The sequence below is a fragment of the Mustela nivalis genome (assembly GCF_964662115.1).
Source record: "Mustela nivalis genome assembly, chromosome: 1".
Taxonomy (NCBI): domain Eukaryota; kingdom Metazoa; phylum Chordata; class Mammalia; order Carnivora; family Mustelidae; genus Mustela; species Mustela nivalis.
This window is the reverse complement of record NC_139020.1, coordinates 39772348-39789846: the sequence shown is the minus strand read 5'-3', so window position 1 is coordinate 39789846 and position 17499 is coordinate 39772348. Positions and strand designations below refer to the sequence as shown.

At 36.3% G+C, this 17499-nt stretch overlaps 1 protein-coding gene across 4 annotated transcripts in view; it reads right to left on the bottom strand.

Moving 5' to 3' along the window:
- Positions 1-202: 202 nt before the first annotated feature.
- HTR1F (5-hydroxytryptamine receptor 1F) overlaps positions 203-17499 on the bottom strand; it is a 128367-nt gene continuing 111070 nt past the window's right edge. For all 4 annotated transcript variants that reach the window (XM_082743816.1, XM_082743817.1, XM_082743819.1 and 1 more), the window contains 2 exons: positions 617-2646; positions 203-408 (listed from right to left, as the gene is read on the bottom strand). In XM_082743816.1, the coding sequence (XP_082599942.1) occupies positions 1503-2600 (1098 nt within the window). In that variant the 5' untranslated portion in view covers positions 2601-2646 and the 3' untranslated portion in view covers positions 203-408; positions 617-1502. The remainder of the gene's footprint in view (positions 409-616; positions 2647-17499) is intronic.

Below are 17499 nucleotides of genomic sequence, written 5' to 3'. Positions count from 1 at the left end.
GCTTACTGACTGGGAGATGTTTAAAAAATATATTTATAATTAACATAATATGAATCTTTGCCTGTCGATTTCTACCAATTGAAAAACGAGAGATGTTTTGGAAGTCAGCGGGCAGTTCTAAGAACTCCTGTCACATTCCCTCTAATAAAAGGGATTATTTATTTATTATTTTTTGTTTTTTTAACGGTTATAATTTTTAAATTGTAGATATGGAGCAGCTGCAGTACCAAGTACCACTGACATTTTATTTAGCAACTGAGGTTGTTAATATTAACAGAAACGGAATCTATTTTGTATTTTAAAAAACACATTAGGAATATAATAACTATGGTGAGTAACCCAGGGCACTTAGTGCGTTAAATGTGATTCCTAAATAAACATGGGGCAATTAGAACACCTCCCCTGTACCTTTTTTTTTTTTTTTTTAAGATTTTATTTATTTATTTGAGAGAGAGAATGAGAGATAGAGCATGAGAAGGGGGAGGATCAGAGAGAGAAGCAGATTCCCCATGGAGTTGGGAGCCTGATGTGGGACTTGATCCAGGGACTCCGGGATCATGACCTGAGCTGAAGGCAGTCGCTCAACCAACTGAGCCACCCAGGTGCCCCTCTGTACCCTTTTTGAATTACTCTTATTAGGCTAAGGTTTTGATTTCATATGTTGGTAATACATGGTTAAAAAATATTATTCTAGGAATTTGTTTTGAACAAAAAGAATATGTCAAATGTGTACAAGTTCTGTATTCAGAATTATCTGGCAGAGCCTAACTCAACTTTATGAATACTCTTTATTATATAAATACAAAGACAGTATCAATCTCTGACTTTGACATTTCCTCCAGTCATATTAGGAGTCCTTGGTTTTGTTTGTTTGTTTGTCTTGTTTTGTTTAAAGATTTTATTTTTAAGTAATCATTATACACAACGTGGTGTTCAAACTCAACCCAGAGCTCAAGAGTCATATGCTCTCCTGATTGAGCCAGCCAGACACCCCAAGATTCCTTGTTTGCTCCTTCCCCTTCTTGTTTTTTCCCAGGGTAAGATGAAGAGGGGACAGTGGTTAGGTGGGAGAAATGTGTGCTTTGTGGTGAATTATCTTTTCTATAAAATAAGAGAATCATATAATAAAACCATAGGATTATATAGAAATTACAGATATTGTTAAGTGAACACTCTTCTGTAATTATTATAAGCCATAAATCTGGAAAGTCACTGTTATTAATAATAATTATTATAATATATATTTCCAGTTAGCCTGTTAGGGACAATTGCATAGGGAAATTATTGTTTATAAACAATAAATTATCTTTTCATTTGAGTACTCTAGAATGATGGTCAAAGAAACATCTTTTACTCAGTAAGTTTATAGTCTTGTTGCTGTTAAATATAAATTATGTTCTTATAATTTTAGCAGTTTTAATTTATTTCCTTCTAAAAGTTTAAATGCTTTATTATTCGGCATCCATTTCGTTACTTCCCCTCAAGAAATCCCCAGCCTTTCTTTAACATCGGCATCGTACTAGCTTTTGGAATGCTTTCTTGAAGTCTTCATTAAAGATTGTATAAATCAGTGGATTTATAAGGGAATTGAGATATCCAAGCCATGTCAAAAAATTTGACATTTCTTCAGAAATTTTACACTTTTCACAGACATTAACAACCAATTCTTTAACAAAGAAAGGCAGCCAACATATCACAAATGCACCCAAGATTAATCCTAGGGTAGTGGCTGCTTTGCGTTCTCTTGTGCCTGAGATCTTTTGCCTTCTCCAAGATTTCTCGTGCTTGAATTCAGACCTGGGGCTTTTCACCGTGTTATGAATTTTATCAAAGTCTGTTGATGGATCAGATAAAGATTTTTCTGTGTAGGGAGTGGAGACTAGTCTAGTGCTTTTCTCACCACTCCCCAAAAGGACTTGGCCATTCACCTCCTCCTTGGTAATCCTACTTGCTTGTCTCTTGTGGTATAACGTTTTTGCTGCTTTATATATTTTGTAGTAGAGGATCAAAATCAATGTTAATGGGATGTAGAAAGCTCCAAATGTGGAATAAATTGTGGAAACAATGTGGTCGTGTTTGATGATGCACTCATCATCTCGGCTAGTTCCTTGGTGCCTCCAGAATAAAGGAGGCATAGAGATAAAAATGGATATAATCCAAACAACTGTAATCATAATGCCAGCATGCTTGGGAGTCCTTTTCCTGGAGTACTCCACAGCATCTGTGATTGCCCGATACCGATCCAAAGCTATAGCAGAGAGATGTAAGATGGAACACGTGCAGCACGTGATGTCAACGCTCAGCCAGATGTCACAGACCACTTGCCCCATAATCCAGCTCTCTCTCACAATATACACGATGCTGAAAGGCATCACCAGGACAGCTACAAGAAAATCTGTGACTGCAAGCGAGCAAATTAAATAGTTGGCTGGGTGGTGCAACTTCCGGGTCACAATAATTGCCGCAATCACAAGGGAGTTGATGGTCGTTGTCATCAGTGCCAGCCCGGAGAGAGTGAGGGACACCAGAATTTTGGATGGCATTCTGTTTAACAGTTCTTCTGAGGTCAAGTTTTGATCAGATGAGTTTAAGAAATCCATTTTTTTGTTTGTTTTAAAAGATTAATATAGCTGAAAAAATGGATACCTGTAACAAAGGAGGAGAAAATCAGTTCAGAGAAGTCTTTAAAATTTTTTCTCTCCCTTTCAGAATGAATTTTTAAAAGTATATATGTATGTTTCCCAGAATATTCTATGGATTAAAAAATGGGAGTTTAGATTATAGATTTTCTTTTTCCTTTCATTTAATTAAATTCTGATGAGAACAGTAACAATAACTTTCAAAACATTTCTTAAAATATAGCTCAAATAAAATAATTTTTTATGAGTAAACTTAACCTATTACTCAGTAAAATCTGTACCATTATAGAATCGCATTTAAAAACTATATTATTCTGGGGCGCCTGCATGGCTCAGTGGGTTAAGCCTCAGCCTTAGGTCATGATATCAGGGTCCTGGGCTCGAGCCTCACATGGAGTGGGGGGAGCCTGCTTCCCTTTCTCTCTCTCTGCCTGCTGCTCTGCGTACTTGTGATCACTCTCTGTCAAATAAATAAATAAAATTTTTAAAAAACAAAACATAACAAAAAACTATATTATTCCTAGCTATGGTTTTCCCTTCATCTATGGAGATAAAGTTTAATAGCACATGACATTAATATCTATTTATGCTTTATATAATGTAATTAAAGAAAGTACCATATTAAAGGCAGTATTCAAAATCATAAACAATTTCATACTTAATTCAAAGTTACATTGAGGACATTATCATTGAGCTCTTGGAGACTAGAGGAATTTTTAATGTATTTAATGTCAGAATATAAAGATTATAAAAAGAGAAATAAACAAAAATAAAATATTTTAAAAATATCCCTAGCTTTCTATGATCATTTAATGAAATTAAGAAAATGCCAGAGTGTTTAGTAGTCTTTGTGGATATAAGTAGATAATTTGGTTTAAAAAGATGAAATAAAATTAGTTGGAATCAAATAGTCATAAAACACTGCCCGTTAATACAGTGACATATATGACCAAGTAACTCACTTAACAAGGTGAACTTGCCAGCATGGAGAGCTTATAATGGCACTCACTCTGAAATGGAAATTATTCTTCTTTACAAGTCAACATTGTAAGGACCATGTAACCTGAAAGAGGATACCTCAAACATGGCTTATAAGTTTTGCTTCAGTTCATGCTATTGCTTAATTATAAGTCAAACAGCAATTGGAGTATAATAGGATTAATCTTTTTTATAAGATAGTATTTTTTATGTATTTATTTTCTGCATCAGCCTTTCTCTCTTTTTAAATAACTTTAAAAAAAATAGTTTTATTTATTTATTTGACAGAGAGAGAGAACAGCAGGTGGAACAGCAGGCAGATGGAGAAGCAGACTCTTGGTGAGCAGGGAGCCCAACTCAGGGCTTGATCATGACCTGAGCTGAAGGTAGATGCTTAACTGACTGAGCCACCCAGCTGCCCCTCTTTTTAAAATAATTCTTTAGCAGCTACCTGTATCTTAGGAAAAGATGGAGAGGACAGAAATCTGAAGCTTTATTACTGTACCCTCATATTACTTATTTTTATCTTAATGTGCTTATGTTTCATTTGTTGGAACTGATAAAACAATACTTTAAAATACTTAATATTATTATATTAAGTACTTCCTGTGAAGTGTGTGTGTGTGTGTGTGTATAATGAAACCTAGAGGTACAGCATATCTAGTATTCTACTTGTGTTTGGTTACCAGTACTAAATTTAATTTTTATTTTCTGATATTCTTTGAAAGCTGGTGCTGATGGCTTGCTTCTAAGCGAATTGAATGGCAGAAGAAATTTAAATACCTGCTACCCAGAAAATGAGTAGTTGTGCTGTGTGCAATTGAGAAGGAATTATAAATCTACATTTTTATGTCAAAACATGTCCATTTGTAAAGGGCAACTAAGATAGCTCCAGATAAAGAATAGAAGCCAAAGTTTCCTTCGATATTCTAAACCTGTGGTTCCCCACTTTTGTTGGCCTCAGAACCAGGATGAGGATTGTCAAAACAGAGATTACTGGGTCTCACCCTTCGACATTAGAGATTCAGTAAAACTGGGCTGGGGCCCTGGACCAACAGCAGCAGCAACATCTGGGACCTTGTTAGAAATGCAGGTGTGAGGGTGAACGCAATGTTGGGGAGAACTCAACATGCCCATTACTCAGCTGTCTGTCTAATCCTTTTACTGCTCTAGCATCTGTGATTTCCTCTCAATTGAGAGAAGCTCTGACATTTTTGTGTATGACTTCCTCAGAATCTTTCTCACATTCTTAACTTATTTCTTGGAGTTTTCCAAATAAATGATCTTACTCTACCTTTTATTGTGATGTTTCTGTGATTATTTTTACTGCCCTCTTTTTGCAGTACAGCTCTTGGACCTCCTGCTCTAGGACTGTTATTCCCCTCCCCCAACATCATTTCTACTCTTTTTAGCCTGCAGTGAGAGTTGAGTCATATGACTATATTTCCTAAATCCATACTGGATCCCAGGGCCTGAGGTATAATGGTGTGATCATCCATACCATCATGATTGTCATGAAAATCCTTGCTATGTGCTTTCAATATCAGTGGACCTCAACAGTCTCAAGCTATTTTCCCTGGAAATATGTTTAGGCAGTCAATGGTCACAGGTGAAACACTTACTGTAAGCCAATTAGATGTATTAGAAACATGGCAGATTAATTAGCTTCTACCTTCTCTCTAATCCCCCCTCCCCCCATTCTCTCATCATAAAACTTATACCAAATATTCAGGGGTGGCTCAGTGGGTTAAATCCTCTGCCTTCGGCTCAGGTCATAATCCCAGTGTCCTGGGATCCAGCCCGGAATTGGGCTCTTTGCTCAGCAGGGAGCCTGCTTCCTCCTCTCTCTCTGCCTGCTTCTCTGCCTACTTGTGATCTTTGTCTGTCAAATAAACAAATGAAATATTTAAAAAAAAATACAAAACTTCTACCAAATATTCAATTAAAAAACTAAATATTTTCCTGATTGGTTCATTCTTTCCAACAATGGTTATTTAGTGTTTACTTACTTAATTAATTATTTAGCATTTTGGGAATTTATCTAGTGTTTATTTAGTGTTATAAAGTTGATTTAAAAGTGTTGACATTTTTCATATTATAACCAAAACTAACTTTCCACTTTAATTTGCCTGTTAAACAGTTTTGACATAAGAGTCTGTTCAAGAGGTAATTCTGAAATCACATTTTGAATGGAATATTGAAATATAAGAACTGTTTGGAAATAGTTATGTGTGTTTTCATAGTAAAAATGAATTCTGTTGGTAGATGGGCCAGCTTAAAATTAGCAGACAAATTATTTGATAATTCAACTGAATCCCTTAAGAACTATATTGTAGCATTTAAATTAAGTTTAATAAAATGGTAGTTAATGCTAAGGAAAATATCAAAATGTGTCATATAAATTTGATTGTGGTTTCTAAGAAATCTTACCATTATTATTATTTTTTAAGATTTTATTTATTTATCAGAGGGTGAGAGGGGAAGAGAGCGAGCACAGGCAGACAGAATGGCAGGCAGAGGCAGAAGGAGAAGCAGGCTCCCTGCTGAGCAAGGAGCCCGATGTGGGACTTGATCCCAGGACGCTGGGATCATGACCTGAGCCGAAGGCAGCTGCTTAACCAACTGAGCCACCCAGGCGTCCCAGAAATCTTACCATTACTAAATTTAGAAAACTAATCTTCTGATATTTGTTTTTACCAAAAACAAAGAAAACAGGAAAACAAATATAAGCAATCACAATTGGGTTTCTTTTTGTTTTATTTGCCTTGCCACTTACAATCAGAATTTCATACTGAAATTAATTCATACATGACCTCCAATCAGATTCTTTCCTATTCCATTACATCTTAAGTTCCCATTGTGAGTCCTTACAGTGCTGGAGACCACCTTTGGGAGACATAGACTGTCACACATTTTTCTCCTACTCTTAGAACATAGATTGCATTCTTTATTTTGAATGTCTTCACTGGGAAATAGTCAGGATTCCTTGTTAAGTAGAGCCTGTCGTCCCGTTAATTATATGTAGCCTTCTTGATAATAACAAAGAGAAAATTTTACCCAGGCTTTACTCAGTGTGAATATTTGCCAATTTATTGGTCTAGCCACATTATGCATTTGCTCCTCCATTTACACAGGTTTTTTTTGTTTGTTTGTTTGTTTTTTCTTAATGCCAGTTTATGTTCAGTTATCAGTTTGATCTTGATATCCAAATATATTTCATTCATATTAAAATATAAGTTCACAGAGGCATAGTTTGGTTTACTTTATATTGTAAATAACATTGGGGAGGGATGTCATACGAAAATAGTTTTAATAACAACATTGTAAAGATGCAAGAAAATAAAATTCAGTTCAATCAAGATCTCATGAGAACCTATGGGTTGGCTGCTTCAGTTAGAATAATAATAATATTTATCCTTTCTGAGTGTTTACTTCTGCAGGGACTGTGCTAAGTGTTTTCCATATGTTAACTCATTTAATCCCCACTGCTAATCTATGAAGCAGGAGAGATTATTTTTTTAAAGATTTATTTATTTTAGAGAGTGATGTGGGAGGGATAGAGGACTAGGGAGAGAATCTTTAAGCAGACTCCCTGATGAGCGTGGAACCTGGTGTGGGGCTCAGTCTTACAAAACTAAGATCAGACCTGAGCCAAAACCAAGAGTCAGAGACTCAACTGACTGTGCCACCCAGGCTCCCTGGGTAGGTGCAATTATTGTTTCTCATTCATAGATAAAACTGAGGTACCTGGCACCTGGGTGGCTCAGTGGGTTAATGCCTCTGCCTTCAGCTCAGGTCATGATCCCGGTCTGTCAGAGTGCTCCACCCCATGCACTCTAGCTTCCTAGCTAAGGCCAACAAGCACATGCAATCCACACAGAGGACACCCTTTAATTGCCTAGCCCTGGTGGTTGAGGGGGCTGCGGTTCCTGAGCTCCCGGGGAATGTAACAACAGAAGACAGTTCTTGGCAGGCCACTCCTCTTAAGGCACTACAAAGACAGCAGAATGAAATGCAACCCCAGACTTTCTGTGAAAAAAGTCCATTTTCTTAGCCTGGAACTTCAGCCTAAAGGACAGGCTTCAGGTTTCCCACACAACTAGAATCTAAGGAAGTGGTTGCAAAATATAAGCAGGGAGAAATTATGCTTGTGCACCCACCAGCCTCCCTCTAGCCTGAAGAGACCTCTCAGAAAGAAGCCTCACACTCGTCTGGAGTCCCAATTTTTGGAACTGTTACCTAGGGGATACCTCCAGATCTCCTGGTCCAGAGGCTAGCAGGGATTTTGATTTGCATACTTTAAAAGGTATTGCCTCAGTGTGTGGCTTCCAATCAGGCTGAAACTAAGGGCTAAATGAGAGTCTCCCTTTGGATCACCAATAGGTCTTGGCACACCCTTCACATCTAGGGTATATCATGAATAAATCAGGTGGTTTAGACAATCACAGAGGTTTGAGAGAGAACCAAAAGTTAGGCTGAACAAGAAGGATCATCATCTATATAAGGACACTCCTTAAAGAAAGAGAGAGAGAGAGAGAGAGAGCAAAGAGCTGTTTCACCTAAAATATAGAAGCAAAATGAGGAAACAAGTATGTTCCAAATGAAAGAAGAAGACAAAAACCTCAGAAAAAGGCCTTAATGGTAAGAAGACAAGTAATCTACCTGATAAAGAATTCAAAGTAATCATCATAAAGGTGTTCACTTAACTTGGGAGAAAAATGGATGAACATAGTGAAAACTTCAAAAGATAGAAAATATAAGAAAATATCAAGTAGAAGTCACAGATCTGAAGAATACAATAACTGACCTGAAAAATATGCTAGAGAGTTTCGACAGCAAATTAGATGAAGCAGAACAGATCAGTGAGATGGGACACAAAACAGTGGAACTCACCCAGACAGAGCAGCAAAGTAAAAACAAACCAACAATTTCTTAAAATGGAGATAACTTAAGAGACTTATGGGACAACATCAAGTGGAATAAAATTTGCATAATAGGGGTCCCAGAAGGAGAAGAGAGAGAGAAAGGGGCAGATAACTTATTTGAAGAAATTATGGCTGAAAACTTCCCTAACCTATAGAAGGAAACAGACACCCAGGTCCAAAAAGCCCAGAAAGTTCCAAATAAGATGAACCCAAAGAGATAAACCAAAGACACATTATAGTTAAAATGTCACAAGTTTGGGGCGCCTGGGTGGCTCAGTGGGTTAAGCCACTGCCTTCGGCTCAGGTCATGATCTCAGGGTCCTGGGATCGAGTCCTGCATCGGGCTCTCTGCTCCACAGGGAGCCTGCTTCCTCCTCTCTCTCTCTGCCTGCCTCTCTGCCTACTTGTGATCTCTCTCTGTCAAATAAAAAAAAAAAAGTCACAAGTTAAAGATAAAGAGAGAATCTTAAAAGTAGCAAGAGAAAAAAAAATTGTTTATATAAAGCAAACCCTCATAAAGGTAACAGATGATTTCTCAGCAGAAACTTTGCAGGCCAGAAAAGAGTGGCATGACATATTTAAAGTCCTAAAGGGAAACCAAGAATATTGCTTATTGCTATCCAGCAAGACTATCATTTAGAATTGAAGGGGAGATAGAGTTTTCCAGACAAGTGAAGCTAATCACTACTAAAGCCACTTTACAAGAAGTATTAAAGGAACCTCTTTAAGCTGAAAAGAAATAGCACTAATTCATAACAAGAAAGTACATAAAAGTAAAAATCTCCCTGGAAATGGTAAATATATAGTAAAGGCAGTGTATTAATAACTTATAAAGCTATTGTGAAGGTTAAAAGACAAAATTAGTAAAATTAAAATATAATAATTAGTGAGGGGGAAAAAAACAATAAAAAGATACCAAGTGTGACTTTGAAAATATAAAACATGGGAAAGAGCAAAAATAGAGTTTCAGAATGTGTTCAAATTTAAGTTGTTATCAACTTAAAATACACACACACACACAGACACATCTCAAAAAGATGAGGAAATGGAGGTACATAATAGCCATTGATTTAAGCCCACCCAGGCAAATGCTGTGAGAATGCTCTATTCTGAGGGTTAGAAATATACCCTCATTAGATCCACTTCTACTTGTTAATTTAGTTCTCTAATCCACTGTAGCTCTTGAATCCTTTCTTTGGGTTCTTGACTCTGCTCTGAGAGATCCTGTATTTCTATGAGAAATAGTCTGGATTTACAACTAAGTAGACTTCACAGTGTGCTTTCTGCCTATAGAAAATCTTTTCATTTTGAACTGTATCTTTCCCCTTTGGTCCAAAATAAGTAAAATTCTCTTAAAAACTTTGTGAATCTGACTGGAAGTCATGACAGGTCCCAACATTTCACATGCATAATTTTCCAAGACAGGCTTCTCTTTACTTTGCCTAGAGTATTAGGGCTATGGGGCCACATCTTTAAGATTTTCAGAAGCCTTTTTGCCTAGCTGAGGACTTCACTAGGCACTTCTTTAAATCTTTCTGAAGCCTAATAAATTATTTTATGACCATACCCTTGTCTATTCTTCATCCTAAGGCCATTTTTATTTTGACAATCTTTTGCTATCTAGATAGATCAGTGATATGAAATAGGTTTGTTTTCCTATCTTGACAAGTCCTGATTCTTATATATTTCTTCTAAATTTTGCTTGTAAACCTTATTCCTCTCCTGCTTTCCATAGCTTATTACATAAAGCTAAAAAACTGTCAGTTGGCACTTGAAACATTTTGCCTCTTGGCCAGATCCATAAGTTCATCAAGAACATTGACCTTTCAGGTTACTGGAGGCCACACTTACAAATTGTTTTGCTACTTCAAAACATGGGCTTCCCTTCTAGTCTCCAAGAGGGTTTCATCACCTCCTTTTCAGCCACCAAAAAGTTTGTGCACTAACAGTCTTCTCACTGTTTTTTCAATATAGTACCTTATTTCAAAGCCAATGTCATGTGTATTGCTGATAAGTTTACAAGGATGGACTATGCTTGACTGTTGTCATTTTGGCGTCACCATGGGCTCCCAGTACCTGCAGAGTAAGGAGTAGTAAGGAACTACATCCCAGAATCTGCTTCTTTAAATCTGGCTTTAGAATTTGATAGTGAGAGGAATTACCACAAGGTTTGGGAAGTAGAAGAGAAGGGTCGTTGATGACTATCTGAAGGTGGTTGCAGACAGACGCATGGTCAAACATTGACAGCAGCTTCTGTGTGCTCTTGGAAACCATTTTTGGGAATTTTCTCAGATTTTTGGAGAGCTACAACAGTTTCCAAGAAAGTCTTTGAGAACTACTTAGGGGCTTTGGGCTAAGGTGCTTCAGTGTCTCCTTTGACTTTAGGCAACAATTGGGTGGAATTAAATTTTGACTTTCTTGACTTTTCCCCCCCTTGGTGTTCCATATTAACTTAAACTCCAATGTCTTCATTAATTAATTAATATTACAGGAATGTATTGAGTGACTCTGTTTCCCTGACCAGGCCCAGACTAATACAAGCAGATATACTGCTAGGTGATTGTTAGGAATTAATAACCAAAACAGCCGTAACTGAATATTGAAAATATTAAGCAATATTTTCATTAAGACCGTTAATGAAAACAGTTTTAACCATTGAAGGATTAACTGACTTTTACTGAATCTTAAATATATTTAGAAAGAGCAGCAATTCTGATTTTAAATGAAATTTACACATTCACATATTTCATTGCATGGATGATTCTGGTTATTTTTTTTTAAGAGACACCTGCATAGGAGTCTGCTAAAAATGGAAAAACAAACTGCAACAATGAAAAATCTTAGGGAAAACTGCACTACATTCAGTGAACTGTGAAACCATCTGTAAAAGCACTGGTTATGGAAAAGGAAGCAAATACACATGCACAAACTCAGTATGTTACATTACTTCTTTTATTTGTTGCTGAAACCTACCTTGGAAGAAGCTAAATGTGTGTATGTGTATGAGCAGAGGAGGGATAGAGGATATGGAAGGGATGGGGCTGTGATGGCAGTAAGAACTGATGCTTATTTCTGAAACTGGGGTTTCAGTTTATTAAGAGACTATCACATATTGTGAATAGAAGCCACAGTGCTAGAGTTAAACAGATCTTCATCTGAAGCCTGTCTCCCCATTTACTAGTATGAGCTCAAAAAGTCATTTCAACTTTCAAAGACTCGCCTTCTTTGGTGAAGTGAAGATAATAAGATTCAGGTCTTCTAAAGTGTGGTTGAAGATTAAATGTAAATCGTTAGGTCCTAGCCCCTAATAAACTCAGTATTTATATTTGTCCTCTGTAGTAAGCATTAGTGAAGGCATTAAATGTATATAACAAGGTGAAAAGTATTCTGGTATTTTTATTTTTACCTCGGTCTTCATTTTATAGTATCTGTATTACCACCATTGTCTAATTCCACAAAAGTTTCTTAATCCCACAAAAAGATGGTGGTAGTGGGAGGAAACAATGTGCAATTACTGTGGGTGAGAAATGATGTATTCTTCTAATATTTGAGTTAAAACAGAAAACAAGTAATGGGTTAGCAAGCTAGAGATCAGATTTTGAAAGAATATGATTGTGATCTTTCTCTCCTCCTTGCCTGACATTACTTCTTCTTGAGTATTCAATAAGGCAAATCATTTACTCCATAGTGATACTGGATATAATATGTCTTATATAAGTGCTTATCACCAGGAACTAGACAAAGAATCTAGAAATTCTGTACCTTTACTGGAAAGATACTAAAAAGCTGAATTTTCTATATGTTAGATATGAAGAATATTTTTTAAATTTTCTTTTTTTTTAAAGATGAATTTTTAAAAAAAGATTTTTATTTTATTTTATTTATTTATTTCACAGAGAGAGAGAGAGACAGAGAAATAGAAAGAGAGAGAGAGAGAGATCACAAGTAGGCAGAGAGGCAGGCAGAGAGGGGAAAGCAGGCTCTCTTCTCTCAGCAGATGCAGAGCTCAATCCCAGGACCCTTAGATCATGACCTGAGCTGAAGGCAGAGGCTTAACTGAGTCACCCAGGTGCCCCTAAAATTTTCTTTTTTAAAGAAGATTTATTTTATTTATTTATTTAGAGAGCATGAGAGAAAGAGAGTGTGTATGGGGGCAAGGGAAGGGGAGAGGGAGAGGGAGAGAGAGAATCTCAAGCAGACTCCTTGCTGAGCACGGAGCCTAGGGTTGGGCTCAATCCCATGATCCTGAGACCTTGATCTGAGCTGAGATCAAGAGTTAGACAACTGGGGTGCCTGAGTGGTTCAGTGGGTTGAGCCGCTGCCTTTGGCTCAGGTCATGATCTCAGGGTCCTGTAATCGAGCCCCGCATTGGGCTCTCTGCTCAGCGGGGAGCCTGCTTCCGCCTCTCTCTGCCTGCGTCTCTGCCTGCTTGTGATCTATCTCTGTCAAATAAATAAATAAAATCTTAAAAAAAAAAAAAAGAGTTAGACAACCAATCAAATGAACCACACAGTCACCCCTAAAAACTTTCTTTCTCAAATTAATTATTAACAGTCTGGTAAATATCTTAATCCAGATACTTAATTTTATATTCTTAATCTAGAATAAAATATCAGATCGGACAAAGTCTTTCTTAAAATGTGGAAAGAAAATAGCTAAATTTACCTGAATATAAATCAAAATGTCATGGTAAATTATTTTCTTAAAAAAAAATCACATGCTTGGGATGTGTTAAAACTCAGTGAAAACTGTTATGAGATTAAAAGAGATCTAATTTTAGTGATGATTTTTAATTTGACAACTTCAATCTTTTTAGTGCATAATAACTAGTTAACTGCACCAAGCTGGCAAAGCACAATGATCTCTTTTTTTCTCTCTGCTTTTTTTATTAGCCAGCGCTTGAAAAACATTAGACTATTATATCTTATATTTTATGCAAATGTAACTAATGGGATGAAAGGTATATCACATGATTGGGATGTATGCTTTTCCATTTTATTCTATTTTTCTTTTGTAAATATGTTAAATTGGAAGTATTTCTCTTCTTTTTTCATCTTTAATTCACTTTCTCTCTTTTGACCCCCTTTACTTAAGCTTTATAAACTACAGCATTGTATTTGGTAAGTTTAGTAACTACCACTTTGATTAACTGAGTATCTGAAGAAACAAATATTTAATATTGACATTTATTGGACACCACTGGCTTGTTAGGGCTGGTATACAAAGCATAATATAGTAACATAGTATAAGTGCTTAATTGCTGTCAGTTGAAATTGGGTAACTGATTCATCATCTTCAATTAATGATATTATAGAGTGTTCAGCACTGAAACACAAGACAGGTATTTATTATATAGCCATGACTTGGAGCTCTGCTTAGGCATAATCTGGTCTTCCAGTCTGCTGGTTATTAACTATAGGCTATTAACTATAATATGAGGAAAAACTTAACTTTTAAACCTGGATAAGATCGGCAGTGATTGACTAAAACATGTTTAGCTTAAATATACACTAGCTTTCTTTAAATGTACAGTATAAAGTAGCCACAATGTTAAATAAGATGGGCATGTCTATTTTCATTGTATTTAGTTGGCTTTACATAATGCTATGGAATATAATATCTTGTATTTCTGTGTTTTACACAGTAATTTATCCTGAAATCCGAAAATACAGATTGAAGCACAAGGTTAAGATAGTAACATCTTGAGACTTGATCCCAAAATAATTATGAGAAATCTGTCTATATCTGAATAACAAGAAAGGAGAACTCCTCTTCATGTACTTTGACTTAACTTTTTTTTTCCATCTGAGAATACAGAAGTTGCTACGAAATAGTTTTTCTCTTGTCCAAAATTTTTGGGCCAGCTTTTTATAATTTAAAATGCAAGTTCTCATTCAGTAACTTCAGTCACTTCTACCCTTCTTCTACTTTGTTTACTACTATAGTAGTGGTTATTATTATCTTTAGATTAAAAGTATCTTAATGCATGTACTTAGAATTGACTCTAGTAAAGTCATATATTTTAGAGAAAATTACCAACAAGTTACAAAGAGTTTGTTGGATGTTTCAGACATGGTATGGTTAAATGATGGTGATTTGTATATTACCTAGTTGTGACTTAGCCTAGAACAAATCAGAGCTGTCATCTGGACAGAATGACAAAATATTGGAGAGCACAATGGTTGACCCTCCTGATTTGTTCCCTAAGTTTTGAGCATCAGTTGATAAAATTAATTAAGCAATGCAATGTGTGTTAGATTCTACATGCATTTGTATAAAAGATGCAGCCCAGGGATACCTGTGTGGCTCAGTCAGTTAAGCATCTGCCTTCAGCTCAGGTCATGATATCAAGGCCCTGGGATTGAGTCCTGTGTCAGGAGCTCTGCTCAGTGGGGAGCCTGCTTCCCCCTCTCTCTCTGCCTCCTTGTGATCTCTCTCTCTCTATATCAGAGAAATAAATAAATAAATAAATAAATAAATAAATAAATAAAATCTTCTTAAAAAAGAAAGATGCAGCCCATGATATCAAGGACTATATTGTTTAACAATAGTTGGGGAAAGAGACAATTATCTATTGAGCAAATATTAATTTAGTTTCAGCATTGTAGTTGACAGTCTGGATATAAAAATGAATATGTCATGGGCACCTGGGTGGCTTAGTTGGTTAATAGTCTGACTCTTAATTTTGGCTCAGGTAATGGGAATGATTATAACTAACAATGATGAGTTTGGTAGTGAGCATGTACCAAAAACAAGTGAGTCTTGGTAATTTTGTAGTTCTGAAAAAGAGGAATTTTAATTTTTCTACTGGACATTAAGCCATGATTATTTAAGTTTAGATTACTTGAAATGCCTTTGCCACCATGTGAAGCCTGAGAATCAAGGCAGTTCTTATAACCTGAAATGTACTATGTGATACATACATTGGCAAATATGTAAGAAAGAAGCTATGATCATTCATAGGAAGCTGCAGCAGTTCTGCTGTAAAAGACCAGAAAAGACCTTACACAGGAATTTAATTTAATCAAAGACTTGAAAAAACGTTTCCTCGATCAATAGAAGGTTGGGAGTAGTAGGTTGCAGTGAAGGCTTTTTTGCAAAGATATAGTATCAGGAGGAGTATGGTAGGAGATAATTTTCTTGGATATGACTGTTGAGGCTGAAAAATTGGCCAGGAAGTAAGAGTTTTATGTACCATAATGCTGGAGGCCATGCAGAGCCATTGAAGACTATGAGGCAGAATTGGGTAAAGGTTAGAGTCTATAAGAGATTATTAAATAGGGGTGCCTTGGTGGCTCAGTGGGTTAAGGCCTTTGCCTTCAGCTCAGATCATGCTCCCATGGTCCCCAGGTCCTGGGATAGAGCCCTGCATCAGGCTCTCTGCTCAGCGGGGAGCCTGCTTCCTTCTCTCTCTCTCTGCCTGCCTCTGCCTACTTGTGATCTCTGTCTGTCGAATAAATAAATAAAGTCTTTAAAAAAATAAAAAGAGATTATTAAATAGACTAGATGAGAGACAATGAGTTTTCAGCCTAGGAATGGAACGAGGAGATGAGGAGACAAAACGGTTTTAAACCCTATTTTAGTGTATGTCAGGATTTGACAGTTAACTTAATTTGGGGGGCGGTGAAGCTTGAGGTGAAAGGAGGAGCCTAGAATGATTCCTGTGTTCCATGAAAGGCAACTAGTTGGATGACGACATTATATACATGGAGAGAACATAGGAAAAGGAGGTTTGGCGGGAAGGGAAAAGGACAGGGTCTTGATGAAAGTAATAGTTTCAAATACACTTAGACTAACATATAAGACAACCTGTATGGAATCATCTGGAAGGCAAATCTGGATTGGAAATTGAACTCATACATTATTAGCTGAATCCCTACATATCTATAAAATCACAGGGATTGAAGAAGGCAATGCGCTGAAGAATAAATGGAAGATGAAGAATTGAAGAAAGTCATATGAAGCATTCTTTTAAGAGGTTTGATTACTGATGAAAAAAGTTAAAATCTAGAAACTTTTGAAAAGGTAAAAATAAGAGACAGAAATTCTGGATTGAGAAATTTGTTGTTGTTGTTGTTGTTTTTAAAACACAAACATAATTTGGTATACTTATGCAGCATGGGAAATAAGCTCTCAGGCAAAGTGAAGAGTTAAATTATAAACTCAACTGCCATTTCTTTATTTGTTTATTGCACCTTTCCTCATTAGAATGTAAGCTGTATAAGAGCAACACTTTAGTTCCTGGGCCTGGTACAAAATTTGGCTCATAATAGTCACTCAAAAAAAATCTGATGAATGAATAATGAATGGAAAATACTCTGTGTTGATTGAGACTGAGGGAAGCATTTACTCTTACACACTGCTGGCGTGCTTGGGTGGCTCAGTGGGTTAAAGCCTCTGCCTTCGGCTCAGGTCATGATCCCAGCGTCCTGGGATCAAGCCCCGCATTGGGCTCTCTGCTTGGCGGGTAGTCTGCTTCCCCCTCTCTCTCTCTGCCTGCCTCTCTGCCTACTTGTGATCTCTGTCTGATAAATAAATAAAATCTTAAAAAAAAAAGTTAAATTACTCTTACACACTGCTGCCATAAACTGGTACAACCCATGGAGACAATGTGTTGATAACCTTTGATATAGTCATTCTATTTCTAAGAATTTATCCTATGAATATATTTCCATGTAATAATAAATGAATGTGTCATCAATACATATAGACAAATAAATTATTGTGCATACTTATAATGAATAAGTAAGCTCTTTATATCCTGACCTAAGATTTCTAAAACATATTTTAAAGTGAAAAAGCAGAAGAAAAACATAAAGAATATGTATGAATATAGTTGCTTATTTATATATAGACTGTACCTGGAAAAATATACAAGAAACTGGGAGTAGAAATAGGGAAGACAGTTTGGAAAGAGACTCTAAAATTTTATACTCAGTGTGTGTTTACCTATTTTT